At 42.2% G+C, this 17760-nt stretch overlaps 1 protein-coding gene across 1 annotated transcript in view; it reads right to left on the bottom strand.

Moving 5' to 3' along the window:
- LOC120567378 (AF4/FMR2 family member 2-like) overlaps positions 1–17760 on the bottom strand; it is a gene marked incomplete at its 3' end in the record, with an annotated part of 79410 nt that overhangs the window by 3258 nt on the left and 58392 nt on the right. Inside the window, exon 2 of the mRNA XM_039814338.1 lies at positions 11239–11359. Coding sequence (XP_039670272.1) covers positions 11239–11359 — 121 coding nt within the window. The remainder of the gene's footprint in view (positions 1–11238; positions 11360–17760) is intronic.

The following is a 17760-nucleotide window of genomic DNA, read 5'->3' on the forward strand; positions in this document are numbered from 1 at the left end:
GATGGCGGCCGTTCTGCACATGCGCAACTCACATCGTGTAGGGACTCACATTGTGTATTGACACACTACACTAATGGTATAAAACAGTACACATTTCGTGCTCCTAAATGGCCGTGGCTTCATTTGAAAATGTAGTGAACGGTGTGTGGATGGACGAAAAGTTATATTTTGTATAATTTATTAATATTTTCTTTTGCCAACATTTCAGCTAAAACATTAAGCATTACTGAAATTAGTTTTGTTAGAGCGAACATTAGCTTATGTTAGCTTAGCTGTGTTGCCACATCTCGCGAGAGTTTGGTCGTCTCGAACAAAGTTCATTTTCTCCTGATTTGTCCGTCTCAAAAACGTAATTTTAGCGTCAGAATGTTCAGGAGATATGCGGCTTGTGAATAACGGGTCCAATATTTATGTTGGTGACTACGGTGGCAAAAGAATCAGTCATAATCTGTGTTTACGTTCACTTCTTCCGTTGGAATTAATAGACTCAGGATCTGCCGCTAGTCTCCTAAAGAGGCGTGGCCGTAGCGGAGCCCACGTGACACAAGCTATGTTTCCATCCACACGTTTTTATCCGAATTAAGTGATATGGAATGAAAAACGCCTTATGGAAACAGTAAAATTCGATAGAATTTCATGAATATCGACTCAAAGGAAATACGTTCGGTCTCATCGGATTTTCTCTTGATCGATATACGGCTTATGCGATAAACGCTGATAGAAACGTTATTTGCCGAATAAATTAATGAATTGCGATTAAGTTTTAGGTCATTTTATGGTCGCAACCTGCCACAAAACGAAGAAGAAGAAGTTTGAGTTCATTTCCGCCCAGTATTTCTGCTCTGTTTGCACACATGACAGGCGTCAACAAAGACAGATGTAGGTGGACGAAGAGACTTCTTGAATTTAATTTACAAACAAAATATAACGGCTATTTTAAATAGCAAAAATCTAAGAAATGCCAAAGTTTATTAGGAACTCGCGAAGGAAATGGCCAACAAAGGTTACGACAAGCCGTGGGATGTCCTGCGGAGTAAATGGAAGGCGCTCAGACAGCGATACATGTCTCAAAATAGACAGTTGTCTCGCAGCGGTGCCGGAGGGAAAATAAAAGGCAAGTTCCACCTTTTTGATGAGCTGGATCAGATCCTCGGCCAAAGGCCCATCGGAGCTTCCTTGGCCTCTTATATTAACAACAACTACTTTTGTTCGCAAAAGTTTGCTTGAATGTTGTGCGATTCAGTGCGAAAATGAATGGAAACACCTTAAAATGTCTCAAATCAATTCGATATACCAATTCAATCGCAAAACAGCATGTGACGTCATTACGCACAGGTTTTTATTCGCTTTAAAGCTGTTGGATGGAAATACACTTTCACCAGCTTTATCCGCATTATTGTTTTACCGAACTTCAGATAATTCGATTGACAAGTGGATGGAAACTTAGCTAAGGATACAGAAAGTGACTCTGAGTTGGGGCATCTCGGTTCTAAACCGTCTCCGATTCAGTCAGCACTTAGACACAGAGAAAGTGCGGTGAGGTTGTAGAGGCCTTGGTAAATCCACTGAATTGTAACACCCTCAGGAGAAAAATGAAATTTTTAGTGTGGCAAATAAATCAGCAGAAGAAAGTAGCAAGGTGTGCCAAAGCCGTTTTTTCAGGGTTCGCAGCAGTGAGAGATAAACTGGGGATGTGTAATGTATGGAGGAAAAAGATGAGTTTGAAAGAGGTGGAATATGAAACAAGTAAACATGTTGTCCCCTATGAGAGATGCACTCACCCCTTTGGGCCAGTCACTTACAAGATGCATCATTGCTCCAATGATGTTTGAATTTGCATTACCTTTGATTATTATTCCCTTCAGTTAATCACTGTTAATGAGAGATGTAGAAAGCTCCTGCACAACGTCACACCTCGGTCAGGTGCGAATGTGAAAGAATCCAAAATGAGAAAAGGGTTGAATAGACACCAAAACTCCGCTCTAGTCCCACTCTCTTTATCAAAAACCTTTCTCTGCCTTCAAGGACAGTCGGAAATGTCGAGATCTACAAACGATCTGACGGAAAACAATAAGGAAATATAAAGTCTACTTGTGCTACATTGGGGGTTAAAGAACACAACAGGACGTCACACAAATGGGCCTTTAAAGTGACACACAGCACCACCCTGCGGCGAATGACCGGATTGTTTTTTTCTGGTCTGAACGTGCCCTTAATGGTGCTCCGTATCAGCTGGATGTGTTGACCCTCAGCTTTATAAAAGTAATACTGTATATCAATGTTCTTTTTCAAGGCATTCTCAAGAATGGGTTCGTATGATATCGTACGAAAAGTAATGCACACTGAAAACGTATGATATCACACGAAAACTAGGAGGCCGCTGGCTGGTCACGTGACATCAGCTACAAGCTCCGTGACGCCGAGCGGGAGTTGGTAGTTGTTTAGGCCAACACATTCTCACTCCCAACGCTTGGTCACGTGCCTTTGGCGTTGTTATTGACGCTAAAGGAGACTTTTAGCTAAACACGCTTTATCTAAACGCGCTTGGTCGGGACTATTGGCGTCACTTTTGACGCAGTTAGGTTAAGGAAAAGGTCGTGGGTGGGCTTACGTTTCCATGACACGCAGGACAAGAATGGGACGGTTGGCTTACACGCAGGACACGATCCCCGGTCTCCTGGGTGAAAGTCCTGTGTTGTTTGACCCATCCACCATCCCGACCAACTTCCCTTCACGGATTTTCGGTCTTTCATACTACTCGCTACCGTAGTCGCTCTTAGTGCTACGTCATCTTCAAGCGCCGTGTAGCTGCTGCTCTCCCCGGTGCGTTCTGCACACATGCTGAAGGGTGCTTTTTACATTGATTTCTGACGCTGACAGCCACTGCCCAAACGTCGGTATTTTACGAGTTCGGAGTGAGAACGGGTTGCTCAGGCCGCTACAGAGCTTCGTGACGCCGGCTACAGACCTCCGTCACAGCTCGGCCATATCAGAGCCAGTTAGTAGATGCGTTTAGCCGCTACAGACTTCTGCGACACCAGCTCTCCACATGGTGCTCCAAAATGACACACACACACACACACACACACACACACACACACACACACACACACACACACACACACACACACACACACACACACACACACACCTTGCCCTGACCTCAGCACCATTAGTTGGAAACAATTAGTTGGAGTATGAAGGCACCAAGGATTAGATTCATTATGACAACAACCTCTCGTGTGCTGCCGGTCCTGGAGCAGCGTCTCCGTGAGTGTCCTCTGTGTTCAGACACAGCAGCACTTAAACACAATCTGTCAAGATTCAAAGCCAGTCGGTCCCAAGGTCGATACACTTGGCGGCATAACCAAGTGTTGAAGTGCCTGGCGGAGAGTTAACAAACCAAAATCAATTTCAAACACAGGGGCAGGAGAGTGCCGTGGACTTAATGCCGGTCTAGTTCACTTTCAGCTAAAGAAGGAACCAAATGATCAGTCCTTCCAGAAAAATGCGGAGTTTTTTTGTGATTGTTGCGGGCAAAAATCCTTGATTATGCGGCACGTTTTCTTAAAAAATGCGATGGAATATGCGGGATATTTATGCAATTTTATGCGATGAACTTGCAAAATCTGCGGTTTGATGAAAAAGAGAAAAACAAGTGATTCCCCAACACCCTGCTTTTCGATGATGTTCACGTCGCGTAATTACGTCACTTCATAACGTTCCCATGGCAACAGGGGAAAATGGCTGCTCTTGTGTGAAGTAAACGCAACATTTTTCAACTTTCTGCTAAGATATATGGGACTTTTTTGCAACGAAAATGCGGGGATTATGAAATAATGCAAGCACTGCATATTTTGCGCGGAAATCGGCAATTTATGTGGCGAAAGAGCACCATATTTGAAAAAAATGCGGCCCCCGCATAAATATGCGGACTTTGGCTGATTATGGATTGATTTATGCAATCGCATTATCACGTTTTTCTGGAGGGACTGAATGATGGCATCTCAAGTACCATTGAACTAGGGCTGCACGATATGAGGAAAATATCGCGATATGCGATATCGTCGTCGAATATCGCGATAACGATATTACTTGCGATAAATAAACAGATATTAGAGTGTACTCAGTTCTGCCTCTCTGCTGCTTTTAGTCCAATGCTTTCAGTATTCTTCTAAAATACAACAAATTGCTTGTTGAATTTCAAACAAATAAAAAGGAAATCATTTCCAGCATTCGTTTATTGAACACTTTTAAAGGCACCACTAAAAAAAGAATGACAGGTGCATTTTAAAGTGCAGTTTCCTACTTGCATTGTCTTTCAACTTACACAAAAATTCTCAGTGTTTTTCGCGATATGTCTCAGCCTTTCGCAACATGTATATTACGCAAGTTGATAAAGCAATGACGATAAAAAAAACAATATATTGTGCAGCCCTACTTAGAACAGAACAGACCACAACCTTACCAACTATTGGCCTCACTATTGGGAGAGCAAAAGGGGAAAATGGTTAGAATAGCCTGCGATGATCTAGAGGCCATCAGCAGCTTTGTCATCCGCAAAAACAGCATTAAAGTGCATTATGGTACAAAATAAACGTTTGGATAATAGTTGGTTAGTAATAATTTTGTCCAACTGACTGCTTACAGAAGGCAAAGGGGTTTCATAAGAACCTAAATCACAAAGTGGGCTGCTTTAGAGCAGAGTGGCCCATGCTCACTGATTAAGATGTCATAAATTCACTCCATTTCCCCAAATGAAATTCTGGTGTCAGGCATGTCCATTGTCCCCCCGCAGAGATCAATCAATACTTAACAGCGAAGTATAAAGCTGTCTGCTAACCAGCAACGGGAGAGCTCTCTGTGTGGAGAAAGCAGCACTCGCTGGGAAGAATCACAGCTTGGCCAGCTTGTAAAGATGACTGTGTGCTGTGTGCAGCTCGCTGACGTTAGCTCAAACCAGGGCTGTAGTCAAGTCCACCTTTATCGAGTCCAAGACAAGTCCAATACCAGGACTAGTCGAGTCCAAGTCAAGACCGAGTCCAAAAAAGTTTGAGTCCAAGTCAAGACAGAGTCCAAATGAGAGACAGTCCCGACCGAGAAAGAAAGGATCAAATTAGGCCATATTATTTACTTTAAAGCTATAGTGCGTAGTTTCTATCTCCCCCATTAGGAATTCTAAGTGATGACAACACCACTGTCGGCGCGTCCACATGATACAAGCCTTGCGTGATCGCGCACCACCCCCACCCGTCCTCCACACAGTTGTTTGTAGCCAAGGAGTCACGAGAAGAAGAGGTAATTACCTACACATTTTTCTTAACATAGCCATACTGAGAAATCCAGAGAGAGTTGTGTGGAGCTGATAGTCTTCATTAGCTTTGTATCAACTCATTTGGCAATGGCTTGAATGTAACGGTCGTTCATTAATATGGAAAAGTTACAGACTAAAGCTTTGTATACCGATTTCACTCAAGTCACATAAGGCTTAAGTACAATTTCGCATTTTAGATTACAACAGTCTTTTTATTCTGGTTTAACAAGAACATTATTGACTGCTAATGGAAAATGTAACAATTAACAAGCAACACAGGTGTCGCTTAAAGGTCCCATGGCATGAAAATGTCACTTTATGAGGTTTTTTAACATTAATATGAGTTCCCCCAGCCTGCCTATGGTCCCCAATTGGCTTGAAATGGCGATAGGTGTAAACCGAGCCCTGGGTATCCTGCTCTGCCTTTGAGAAAATGAAAGGTCAGATGGGCCAATCAGGAATCTTTTCCTTATGAGGTCATAAGGAGCAAGGTTACCTCCCCTTTCTCTGCTTTGCCTGCCCAGAGAATTTGGCCCACCCATGAGAGGCACTTCCTGAAAGATCTGGCCATAATCAATGCACATCATGGACTATCCGCACATCACGGACATCAGGACTAATCAACTGATTGGACTGGACTGACGTGCTGACGTGTACGGTAAGCGTATTGTCACTTCCGGTGTTCTGTAGCTTCTGCTAGCAGTCACCTGGCAGACCCTGAGCAGCCGGGCGAGTGGGTGACTGTCCGAGGGAAGCGTAGCGTTAGATCTAAACCAGGGAGTGCACATGATGACGGTCGCTCTAAAGCGGAGCATCATCGCCTCTCTAACAGTTTCTCCCTACTCAGTGATACACCCGCTGAGAAGCCAATTCTGGTTATTGGGAGCTCTATACTCGACGTATGACCGGGTGGCCGCGGCCTGCGGTCATATGTGTCCCCGGGGCTAGAGCGGGCGATATAGAATCCCATCTAAAGCTGCTGGCTAAAAAGAACCGTAAATACAGTAAGATCATACTTCACGTTGGTGGTAATGGTCGTAAATCGGAGCTCACTAAAATTAATGTTGAGTCACTTTGTGCATACGCAAAGACAATGTCGGACTCAGTAGTGTTCTCTGGACCCCTGCCAAACCTGACCAGTGATGAAATGTACAGCCGTACGTCATCCTTCCACCGCTGGTTGTCGGGGTGGTGCCCAGCTAATGATGTGGGCTATGTGAATAACTGGAGGGCGTTCTGGGGATAGCCTGGTCTGATTAGGAGAGACGGCATTCATCCCACCTGGGACGGAGCCGCTCTCATATAAAAAAATTCTATCTATTATCTAGTCTATTATCGGTCATAAACTATGACAACCCAAGTTTGATATTAGTAATCAGAGGTGCAGTGCTACGCGCCCCTCTGTGCTTCCGTTGGAGCAGTCGCCCACTCATAGTCTAATAAGCACGGTGTCTGTCCCCCGGCTCAGATCGGTTAAATCAAAGGTAAACAAAAGATGCGCTATACTCAACAACCTAATTAGAATTAAAACGACTGCAACGATAGAACAAAAATAGGAAAATTAGATGTGGACTATTAAATATTAGATCTCTGTCATCTAAAGCAGTATTGTTAAACGATTTGATATCAGATAATAAAATTTATTTATTTTGTCTTACTGAAACCTGGCTGGGTCATGAAGAATATGTCAGTCTAAATGAAGCCACTCCTCACAGTCATATTAATACTCAAATTCCTAGAGGCTCAGGCCGAGGAGGGGGAGTTGCAGCCATCTTTGATTCAAGCCTGTTAATTAATCCTAAACCTAAACTAAATTATAACTCGTTTGAGAGTCTTGTTCTTAATCTTCAACATCCAAAATGGAAAACATTACAGCCAATTAGATTCGTTGTTATTTACAGGGCTCCAGGTCCGTATTCTGAGTTTTTATCTGAATTCTCAGAGTTTTTATCATGTTTAGTCCTTAAATCAGACAAAGTACTTATTGTTAGTGATTTTAATATCCATGTGGATGTTGACAATGATAGCCTTAGCACTGCTTTCAACTCATTATTGGATTCAGTCAGTTTCAGTCAGAGTGTGCACAAGGCGACGCACTGTTTTAACCACACCCTCGACCTTGTGCTGGCATATGGTACTGAAATTGAGGATTTAATAATATTTCCGCAGAATTCGGTATTATCAGATCATTCTTTAATTACTTTCGAATTCTTACTAGCTGACTATTCTAAATTAGATAAAAACTTCTACACTAGATGCCTATCTGACAGTGCTATAGCTAAATTTAAGGAAGATATTCCAACAGCATTTGACTCTTTGTCATGCCTTAACATAACAGAGGACCTTTATGTTAACCTCAGTCCCTCTCAAATTGATACATTTGTAGACGGTGCTACGACCTGCCTACGGACGACTTTAGACTCCGTTGCTCCCCTAAAAAAGAAGATGATAAAGCAAAGGAAACTAGCACCTTGGTATAACTCCCAAACTCACAAATTAAAACAAATCTCGCGAAACCTCGAAAGTAAATGGCGTTCCACCAAAGTGGAAGAATCTCGTTTGGATTGGCAAGAAAGTCTCAAAACCTATAGGAAGGCCCTAAGAAAGGCCGGATCAGACTATTACTCATCACTAATAGAAGAAAATAAGAACAACCCAAGGTTTCTTTTCAGCACTGTAGCCAGGCTGACAGATAGTCACAGCTCTACTATTCCTCTAGCTCGGAGTAGTGACGACTTCATGAGCTTCTTTAATGATAAAATTATAACAATTAGAGATAAAATCCATCACCTTTTGCCCTCAACTTCTAACGGTTCATCTTTAAATGCAGGAACACTAGAAAGAACGACTATTCCCGACATATACTTAGACTGCTTTTATCCTATAGACCTTCAACAATTAATGTTAAAGATATCCTCAGCTAAGCCATCTACCTGTCTCTTAGATCCCATCCCAACGAGACTACTCAAAGAAGCGTTACCCGTGGTTAACACTTCATTACTAGATATGATCAATATGTCCTTATTAACAGGTTATGTACCGCAGTCATTTAAAATAACTGTGATAAAACCTCTTCTGAAAAAACCCACCCTTGATCCTGAGGTCTTAGCAAACTATAGACCTATATCTAACCTTCCCTTTCTATCCAAGATCCTTGAGAAGGTAGTTGCTAATCAGTTGTGTGATTTTCTACACAGCAATAGTTTATTTGATGACTTTCAATCAGGATTTAGAGAGAATCATAGCACAGAGACGGCACTGGTGAAAATTACTAACGACCTTCTAACTGCTGCAGACAAAGGACTTGTTTTACTAGATCTTAGTGCTGCATTTGACACTATTGACCATAACATCCTGTTACAGAGACTGGAACACTTAGTTGGCATTAAAGGAATCGCACTAAGCTGGTTTAAGTCCTATTTCTCTGAGCGATCCCAATTTGTTAACATTAACGATAAACCCTCCAAGCACGCTAAAGTTAGCCATGGCGTTCCTCAAGTGCTTGGACCAATTCTATTTTCCTTATATATGTTTCCTCTAGGTAATATTATTAAGAAACACTCAATTAACTATCACTGTTACGCAGACAACACCAAATTATATTTGTCAGTTAAGCCAGACGAAAGTGGTCAGTTAGGTAAACTTCAAGCGTGTATTAAAAGATATAAAATCCTGGATGACCCACAATTTCCTGATGTTAAACTCAAACAAAACTGAAGTTATTGTGATGGGACCAACGCACCTCCGAAATTTTCGATCAGGATATATCCTTCAATGTCCACTTAAAACAAACCTCAAGAACAGCCTTTTTCCATCTTCGTAACATTGCCAAAATTAGGAATATCCTGTCTCAAAGCGATGCTGAAAAACTAGTCCATGCATTCGTTACTTCCAGGCTAGACTACTGTAATTCCTTACTATCAGGTTGCTCAAATAAGTCCCTTAAGACTCTCCAGCTGATCCAGAATGCTGCAGCACGTGTTCTGATGAGAACTAAGAGAAGAGATCATATTTCTCCTGCATTGGCTTCTCTGCACTGGCTTCCTGTGAAATCTAGGATCGAATTTAAAATCCTCCTCCTGACCTACAAAGCTCTAAATGGTCAAGCACCATCATACCTAGAAGAGCTCTTAGTACCTTATTGTCCTAGTAGAGCACTACGCTCCCAGAATGCAGAGCTACTTGTGGTTCCTAGAGTCTCTAAAAGTAGACTGGGGGCCAGAGCCTTCAGCTATCAGGCTCCGTTCCTGTGGAACGAGCTCCCAATTTGGGTTCGAGGGGCAGACACCGTCACCACATTTAAGAGTAAACTGAAAACCCTCCTCTTTGATAAAGCTTATAGTTAGGGAGTGAGGAGTTGCAGCATCCACCTAACCCGGCCCATCTGCTCCTCTTCGTAGTCATCAGTTTTATTTATTATATAATCAATAATATAGCGAGAGTAGAGGGAGGCAGGCCAGTACAGCCCGATCCGTTGGGGAGAGTTCTAGCCCGACCAGGCACCTCTCTTTAACCTGCCTCTCTTAGTTATGCTATTATAATTCTAGACTGCCGGGGAAGTTCCTTCCTTCCTACGACACACTGAGCTGCTCTCTCATCTCTGTTTTCACTTGTTTCCTTTTGTATGCATCCTGTCCCAGAAATGCTTGTTACTAACCTAGCTCTGGGGAGTTTACTCCCCGGAGTCCTTGTGTTTCTTCTTCGCAGAGCTATGCTCTGCGATTCTCTGCAATTCCCGGCCGCGTCCTGCTGCGTCCTGCTGCGTCCGCCGCATCCACCCATGCTCTGCAGCGCCACGTTACATCCCGCAACGCCCTGCTGTGATGTTCATATGTACAGAGTAGTCAGGATCCGGTATAGGAGACTGCACTACTCAGTATGACACGATGTGCTCTGCTATGACATGAACTTCCACGAAGACCTTCAAAGTCACTGTTCCATTATCTTTAATGTGACTATTATTTGCCACTGTTCATCACACCCCCAACCGGCCCCGTCAGACACCGCCTACCAAGAGTCTGGGTCTGCCGAGGTTTCTTCCTAAAAGGGCGTTTTTCCTTGCCACTGTCGCAATAGCCACTGCTAATGCTAATTACTCTATCTGTAAAGTGTCTCGAGATAACTCTGTTATGATTTGATACTATAAACAAGATACAAGAAAAGTGGCAGTTAGTCAAGGCCACACCCCCACCCTCCCTCTTGCCCCCCCCCCCCCTTCTCTCCTCAATGGCTACAGACACAGAAATGGCACATCCTAAGGAAAGCTCATTGTGGGACTGGCTCTAGTGGCTGTAACTCTGCACCAAGGCTGAATTTCGGGAAAGAGACTTCAGCTACAGTATTAGGGGACCACTAAGGCCTATATAAAAGAGACTTCAGATACAGTATTAGGGGACCACTAAGGTCTATATAAAAGAGACTTCAGATACAGTATTAGGGGACCACTAAGGCCTATATAAAAGAGACTTCAGATACAGTATTAGGGGACCACTAAGGTCTATATAAAAGAGACTTCAGATACAGTATTAGGGGACCACTAAGGTCTATATAAAAGAGACTTCAGATAACAGTATTAGGGGACCACTAAGGTCTATATAAAAGCATTCAAAGAGCACCATGTCATGGGACCTTTAAAAAACTGACATGATGACATTCTTGAACTGAATACTCGTCCTGAAGAATCCACTGTGTCAGTGGCCAAAATGAAAATGATTGATGATTGAGGTATATGACGCAGCCAGGTGTATACCAGGGGACCAACGTTAATGCCTGTTCTAGATGGATTTTGGGTGGTATCAATCTTTTCATATCGGAAAGAAAGCCAATAGGTGCATTTCCCAAAATGTTGAACTAGGTATAAATGATTAACTATTGACATATTAAATGATCTAATTACGAACTATGTATGAATCAATCACTCTTACTTTATAAGGTTCTCCAAACAGGTTGAATCCAGTTGAGAACAGGTCTTCATCCTGTTGGACCTCCTGGTTCCTCCTCTCCCACTCTCTCCTCTTCAGGGCGCTGCGATCCGACTCCAGATGACTGAAAGCACACAAAGAGAAAGGCTTGTTAGCATCCCCCCGCTGAGGCCGACACAGTGCCCCGCCACCAATCAGACCCACTGATTATTGCTAACAAGTCAGTTTTGGATCTACAAAGAGCATTGGCTGACATTCTCCTCCTGCTGTGTGATCGGAGTAGGCGGGTATAGCTCGTAAAGGGAAATAACAGAAGAAATCATGTCAGTCTGAAATTCAAATACGACATATTGATAAACAAGGGAGAGAGAGAGAAAAATATGCAGAAAAACTGAATATGGTTTAAGATTCAACGTGACCGCAAGATACTAGGTTTCTGTAAAACAAGAATCCAACGGAGGATACGTAATGTTGATGATTAACGAAGCTGGATGGTTTGGGTAAGATTACTAATAATATTTAGACATAGGATACTTATCAAACCTGGCTTTCTGACATGTCTCTGGATATGATACGGTTTCCATTTACCTCACTTCTAGTACATGCTGTCTTCCCCTGAAACTAACATCCTGATAATCTCTCCCCTATTAAAAGACATAAACGGTGACCTAAGTGTTTGTACTGACAGCGTCAAAGAATATATGGAATGTTTTCTGTCTCTTTGAATCAGCTCAGCACTCAGTTTGAGCAGTTATTTTTGCTCTGGACTTTTGAATGAACTCCAGCAGTCTTAAATTTGATTTGTAAAGGCTGCTTGATCTTCAAAACTCCCATAAAGTGCTTATCCTATGCTACAGATGCTTATTTTACCCAGAACTTTCACAAACCTATTGCCCATGGCTTTGCTGCGCGTTGTATCTGTGTCTGCAAGAGACAGTTTGATTCAAAGAGAAAACTAACTTTTTTTTTCCAGATCAGCCAAGGTCAATAGATTTCAAAATGTATTAGGAATAGTACGACGGTTGTTTTGTTTGAAGTTGGTCTTCGTATTTGCTGCAAAAGGTCTGGTGTGTCTTTGAGATGTGAAGGCGCAGTGGGCAAGTAAATAATTGTCCACATACCCGATCAATACCACACTCTTGTCTCATGTCTGTCGGTTCAGCATGGGGCTGGAGCCAAGAAGCTTAGCTTAGCATAAAGGCTGGAAGGGCGAAACGGCAGGCCTGGCTTTCTCCAACGTTAAAGGTTTGCCTAAACGCAACCTCAAAGGCTGCAACACATTTAATTTCTGTCCACAAACCGAAATTTGAACATGACAATTTGTGGTTTTAAGGGGGAGTTATGGAGTGTTAACTATCCCATTTCTTGAAAAGCAAGCATGTCACTGTATCCAACTGTTTTTTGCAAAGAAATAGCGCATGTAACTCATCCTAAAACCACAAATTGTTGTTTTTACGTGGCAAAGCCAGTCATATCCTGGCTCCAGATTAGCACAAAGACATGAGAGCAGTATTGATCACGTCATCCAAGTCTCATGAAAAACTCACTTTTACTTTACTTTTACTACCAAATTACAAACTGTAAAGTAAGACAACCCAGTTAGTCTTATGTGGTCTGATTTGATGAGAAAACATGGGAACAAGCCAACCTGTAGTACCTGAAGTAATGCCGATAGCCAGAGTAAACTCTGGGAATTTAATCTCAGCAGAAGCTATGCTGTGCTCCCCTGATAAGTAAACACAAACACACACACACACACACACACACACACACACACACACACACACACACAGGAGTATCTCCACCCACGGCTTGAGAACCATTTTTGCAAAGGTGCACCATATTTTTACATAAGCCAATCAGAGCAGACTGGGCTCTTAAAGAGACAGGCGCTAAAATGGAGAAAAAACTGAGCATTTCAGACAGAGGGTGAATACAGGTATATTATGACAGAGTATGAGAAAAATAATGTGTTTTTTTGAACATTAAATCGTGTAAACATCTTCTAATAGAAACCCAAAATACATGTATGAACCTGAAAATGAGCATTATAGGTCTCCTTTAACTATTCTTTTGTACAGCCTGTTATATTTGTGAAAGGCATTAGGAACGACAGAGGCTAAAACCAGTCCACCAGTAAATAATGACATTATATGAACTAAATGAATGAGCATCTTTATGTACAGTCTGGGGAACCAAAACACACTTTATTGTGCGTGCTGTTTAACACAGCAATAAATTGTCTGTTCCTACAATATTAGCCAGAGCTCAAATAGGCAACCCTTTTACAGTTTTTCTATTCATAATAAGGTCAAAATGATGTAACATATGCCATTAGCTGGGTACTTTTATTCATGAGTGCATTCATTTTTAACGTAGGTGGGCCCAGTGGGAATTGAAGTCCTAATCCAGGCAGCGTTTATGACGTGCTGTACCCACTGAACCACACCGCACCGCAAAGGGCAAGATTCATTTATGTCCTGTCACGCTGTCATTGGATGGATCCCAATAAAATTTGCTTTTAATCTTTCAGCATTCCTACACTCCTGCTATGAACTATGGGTTTCTGTCTTGAAAGCCAGACTTATTGCTTGCGGGTATGATTCAAGATAGTTTTTGTGGCATTTAAAATATGAGACAGCTGACGGTAAACAATGATAAGAATGATTGGAGAGTGGTCTGCGGGGAATAGTGAGGGGGAGGGAGGGAACCCCAGGTTTTTGGAACATTTTCCATACATAAGCTAGGGCTGCTCGATTGTGGAAAAATCATAATCACAATTATTTTGGTCATTATTGATACCACAATTATTTAACACGATTACTCGTTGACTTTTGGAAAGATGTTGCATTTATTGAACTTAAAAAACAGTGGCACCGTTAAACATAACAGCGAAAAATCCATTAAAATAGACCTTAATACTTTTCCCGTTGTACTTTTTGATTTACTTAACCTTAAAATAAATAAATGTAAAAATGTTGGCTGAGTGGGTTTAGCCATCGGAAGGGGCGAAAGGGCAAATGTCATTCCGAACACAAGACAAAATAAGAGTTCACTTGCAAAACGTAATGTGCAAAACAATAGTTTTTCTCGATTAAATAGTTTATGTGATCGTTAGGAGACAAAAAAATAAATAATCAGAATTTCATTCATTGCACAGCCTTAACGCAACTACGTATTTTTAGCGAAACCCCCTTTTTACTGCACAGTCTGGCAGTACCGCCATTCCCACCACGCGCATCACGCGCTGTGAGAAGGGCACCAAGTGCTGCGGGGGCACCAAAAATAGCCTAATGAAAAGTCATCATAGTCATAATTATAATGCCGATATTATTTCAGTATTTCAGTTATTGGTATTGAGTTATATGTTTGGTAATACAAAATAAAACTGGCAAAAACAAACGTTTTTTTTTCTTGGGGGGGCTTAGGGGACCAAAATGGCTAGCAGCAGCACTGCACCCTGGCTTCCTATACCGGCCTCCACTGAGCTGGCAGCCAAACTCGAATCTCCCAAGTACAAAGTAATGCGTGTGCATATGTTTGAGGGAGAGAGCTATGCGTGATGCTGTTATGCATGAGGCTGTGGCACGCTGACCCCGAAAAAGGGCATCCTGTTTCACCACATCCACTGCCGAGATATGAGACAGGCCGGCTAATTAGCGATCAACACAATTAAAAGAGACTTTCCTCTTTTTCTCTACCAGACCTTGCCTTCAACATTTAATCTCTCAGCAAGATGCGAGTGGGAGGGAGAAGGAGCGCAGAGGCTATGAGAGGAAAGAGAGAGAGGGGGGCGGGAGGGGGAGATCCACAGAGACCCATGGGAGGAAAAAAAAATAAAGACCCAGTTTCAGGGCAACAGACAGTTTCTTAAAAAGGAAAGAATAATAACAGAATGATGAAAGACAGAGTGGTGGGATGGGAAGAGGGAGGTAGAATAGGAAGAAAAGCAAAAAAAGCAAAGGAGAGAGCAGTGGGAATAGCAGACAAAATGATTGACAGTTTAGGTGTTTGCGCGTGTGTGTGTGTGTGTGTGTGTGTGTGTGTGTGTGTGTGTGTGTGTATACGTAGATGTGATCATTGTGTGTGCTGGGACTGCTGGTTGACATGTGCATTGTCTGTCAGTGCAGAAAGATAACTGACGGAGCTGTCACTACGGCAAACACACACACACACACACACACACACACACACACACATGTATACAGTACCTACACACACGCACATACACACATACAATCAGGTCTGCAGTCCCATGACACAGATCACTGTCTCTGTCTCCGTCTGACACACACTAGACGTTCACACGGAGGGAACCAGGTCAGACGAGGTAATTAACGCATCCAGGATTTATTTTCCAAGCGTGCGACAGGAACAGAGGTACGACACTACCTGTCACACACAGGTTAAACTGCCGCTCGGTCTTTAAACACATCGGTGAATTGACTTTTTTTTTCTCCTCTCCTTTACAGGTTTTTGAACCATGGCACTGCGGTCGGCCAATTTCAGTAAGAATCTGTGCTGCGATGGATGCAGTTATTCACGGTTTTTGAGATGGTTTTTAATACAAAGTCAAAATTATATTATAGTAAATCTTAATTTAACTTAAAGTTGAACTGTGTGTGGCTACCAGATAGATAGATAGATAGATAGATAGATAGATAGATAGATAGATAGACAATGTCTACAGGCCTAGATGCATTGAGTTGCTGCCACGTTATATTATTTTCTGGTTTCTTCACTCCTCCGTGACAGTACACTAAATATATTTGAGTTGTGTACAAAACAAGACATTTGTTTATCTTAGACTTTGGGAAACACTAATCGACATTTGTCATCATTTTCCGACATTTCATAGACCAAACAACTCAATCGAGAAAATGATCAACAGATTAATCAATAAAATGAATCGTTAGTTGCAGTCCTAATGCAGAGCTATACGTGCTCCGGTCGGTAGCACGCCACAAAGGTCTCAAACGTCAGTCAACTGTTGTGATGGGAACCGTCACCGAGCAACAGCAACGCTGTTTCCACAAATATTGTGTCTAATTGTCATTGTGTAACTACTTGTGTGTTGAACTCTCGGGGCAAACGTAGCCGCCACTTTATAAAAAAATGTGCACGATAGGCAATATCAGCATTGCATTTCCTTAAACAAAACTGAGAACCATTCAAATTGCACTTCAATTTTGAACTCTAAATACTCAAATGTTACCTGTATTTTAATCTCCATCTTCATATTCACATTTTGATGATATCACATTGATAGATCAGAGATGGCAGCTAGATCAGTTAGTTAGTCTGCACTGCTAAGTGATAAGAATAATAAAACATGAAGTTTCGAAAGACAAAAGGTAGAGAAGATAGAATGATAAAAGAAAGAAAGGAAAATAGAGGGATAGATGAAGGACAGATGGATGGTTTGGTGGGGAATTATAGCAGTGGTGATATCAGCAGTGGGCATACTGTCGATGTTGATATTTTCTCTGAATGAAAATGTAGCGGTGGCAGCTTTCTTTCCTACCACTCGGCTTTCCTTCTGTGTGTTTTAATGTGAGCGTGTTTGTCCTGAAGTAATGCTGATAGCCAGAGTAAGCTCTGGGAATTTAATCTCAGCAGAGCTATGCTGTGCTCCCCTGATAACTAAACAAACACACACACACACACACACACACACACACACACACACACACACACACAGTCTCATTCGCTTTCACACTCTCCCTTCCTCAGCAACTGCCCATTAGCAAGGCACTGAACCTGCAACTCAGCAGGCTGTGGTAGCAGGCACACTGTTAGAAAAGTCCATCGAAATACGGGCTAATATACTGTGCTAATATGAATATGATATTTTACAGGTGTTTTTCCGTATTTTTGAATTTTTTGATTAACAGAAATGTCCATTAAAAGGTACAGAGAGATATACTGTTAATGTACAGAATTTTCCGTTTTTGTATTGACATAAATGTCGGTAAACTTAACGGAAAAGGTACTGGTAATTTTCTGCCAGGACATTATTTCTTTTTCTACGGGTGTTTTTTTCTTTTCAGTGCAGCTGCCCCGTAGAAACGCACATTCACTCCTTTCAGGAATAAAGGTTAATCACAGGGGGTTATCATGGGGAAAGTGGACTATTGCAGCTGTAAGAAGAAGAAGTACCAGGATGCATAAAAAAATGCAACGGACAGGTTTGCCATTTAGCCCGGTTCAGACCGATGATTCGCAACGAGACAAGTGTAAACTTGCAGCTACTTGCGCCGGTCTGCAGCGTTCTGAAACCTGCTAGTTTACACCAATGCGACGAGACGCTGTATCATCCCCATAGAAACAACTCTTTGTACCTCCCTTCTAACTTCTGGCTATTCAGGCTTTTTTGTAGCTGGATATAATAGACCCCAACAGCCGACTCCAGAAGTAAGAATACAATTTGGGGTATAAGCCATAAAATCATAACCGTAGATGGTAGACTTAAAACCAGCTACGACATGACTCAGCGATTGTATATGCTCATATCGATGCCAAAAG

Source organism: Perca fluviatilis, chromosome 10, assembly GCF_010015445.1.
Source record: "Perca fluviatilis chromosome 10, GENO_Pfluv_1.0, whole genome shotgun sequence".
In the NCBI taxonomy this organism is placed as follows: domain Eukaryota; kingdom Metazoa; phylum Chordata; class Actinopteri; order Perciformes; family Percidae; genus Perca; species Perca fluviatilis.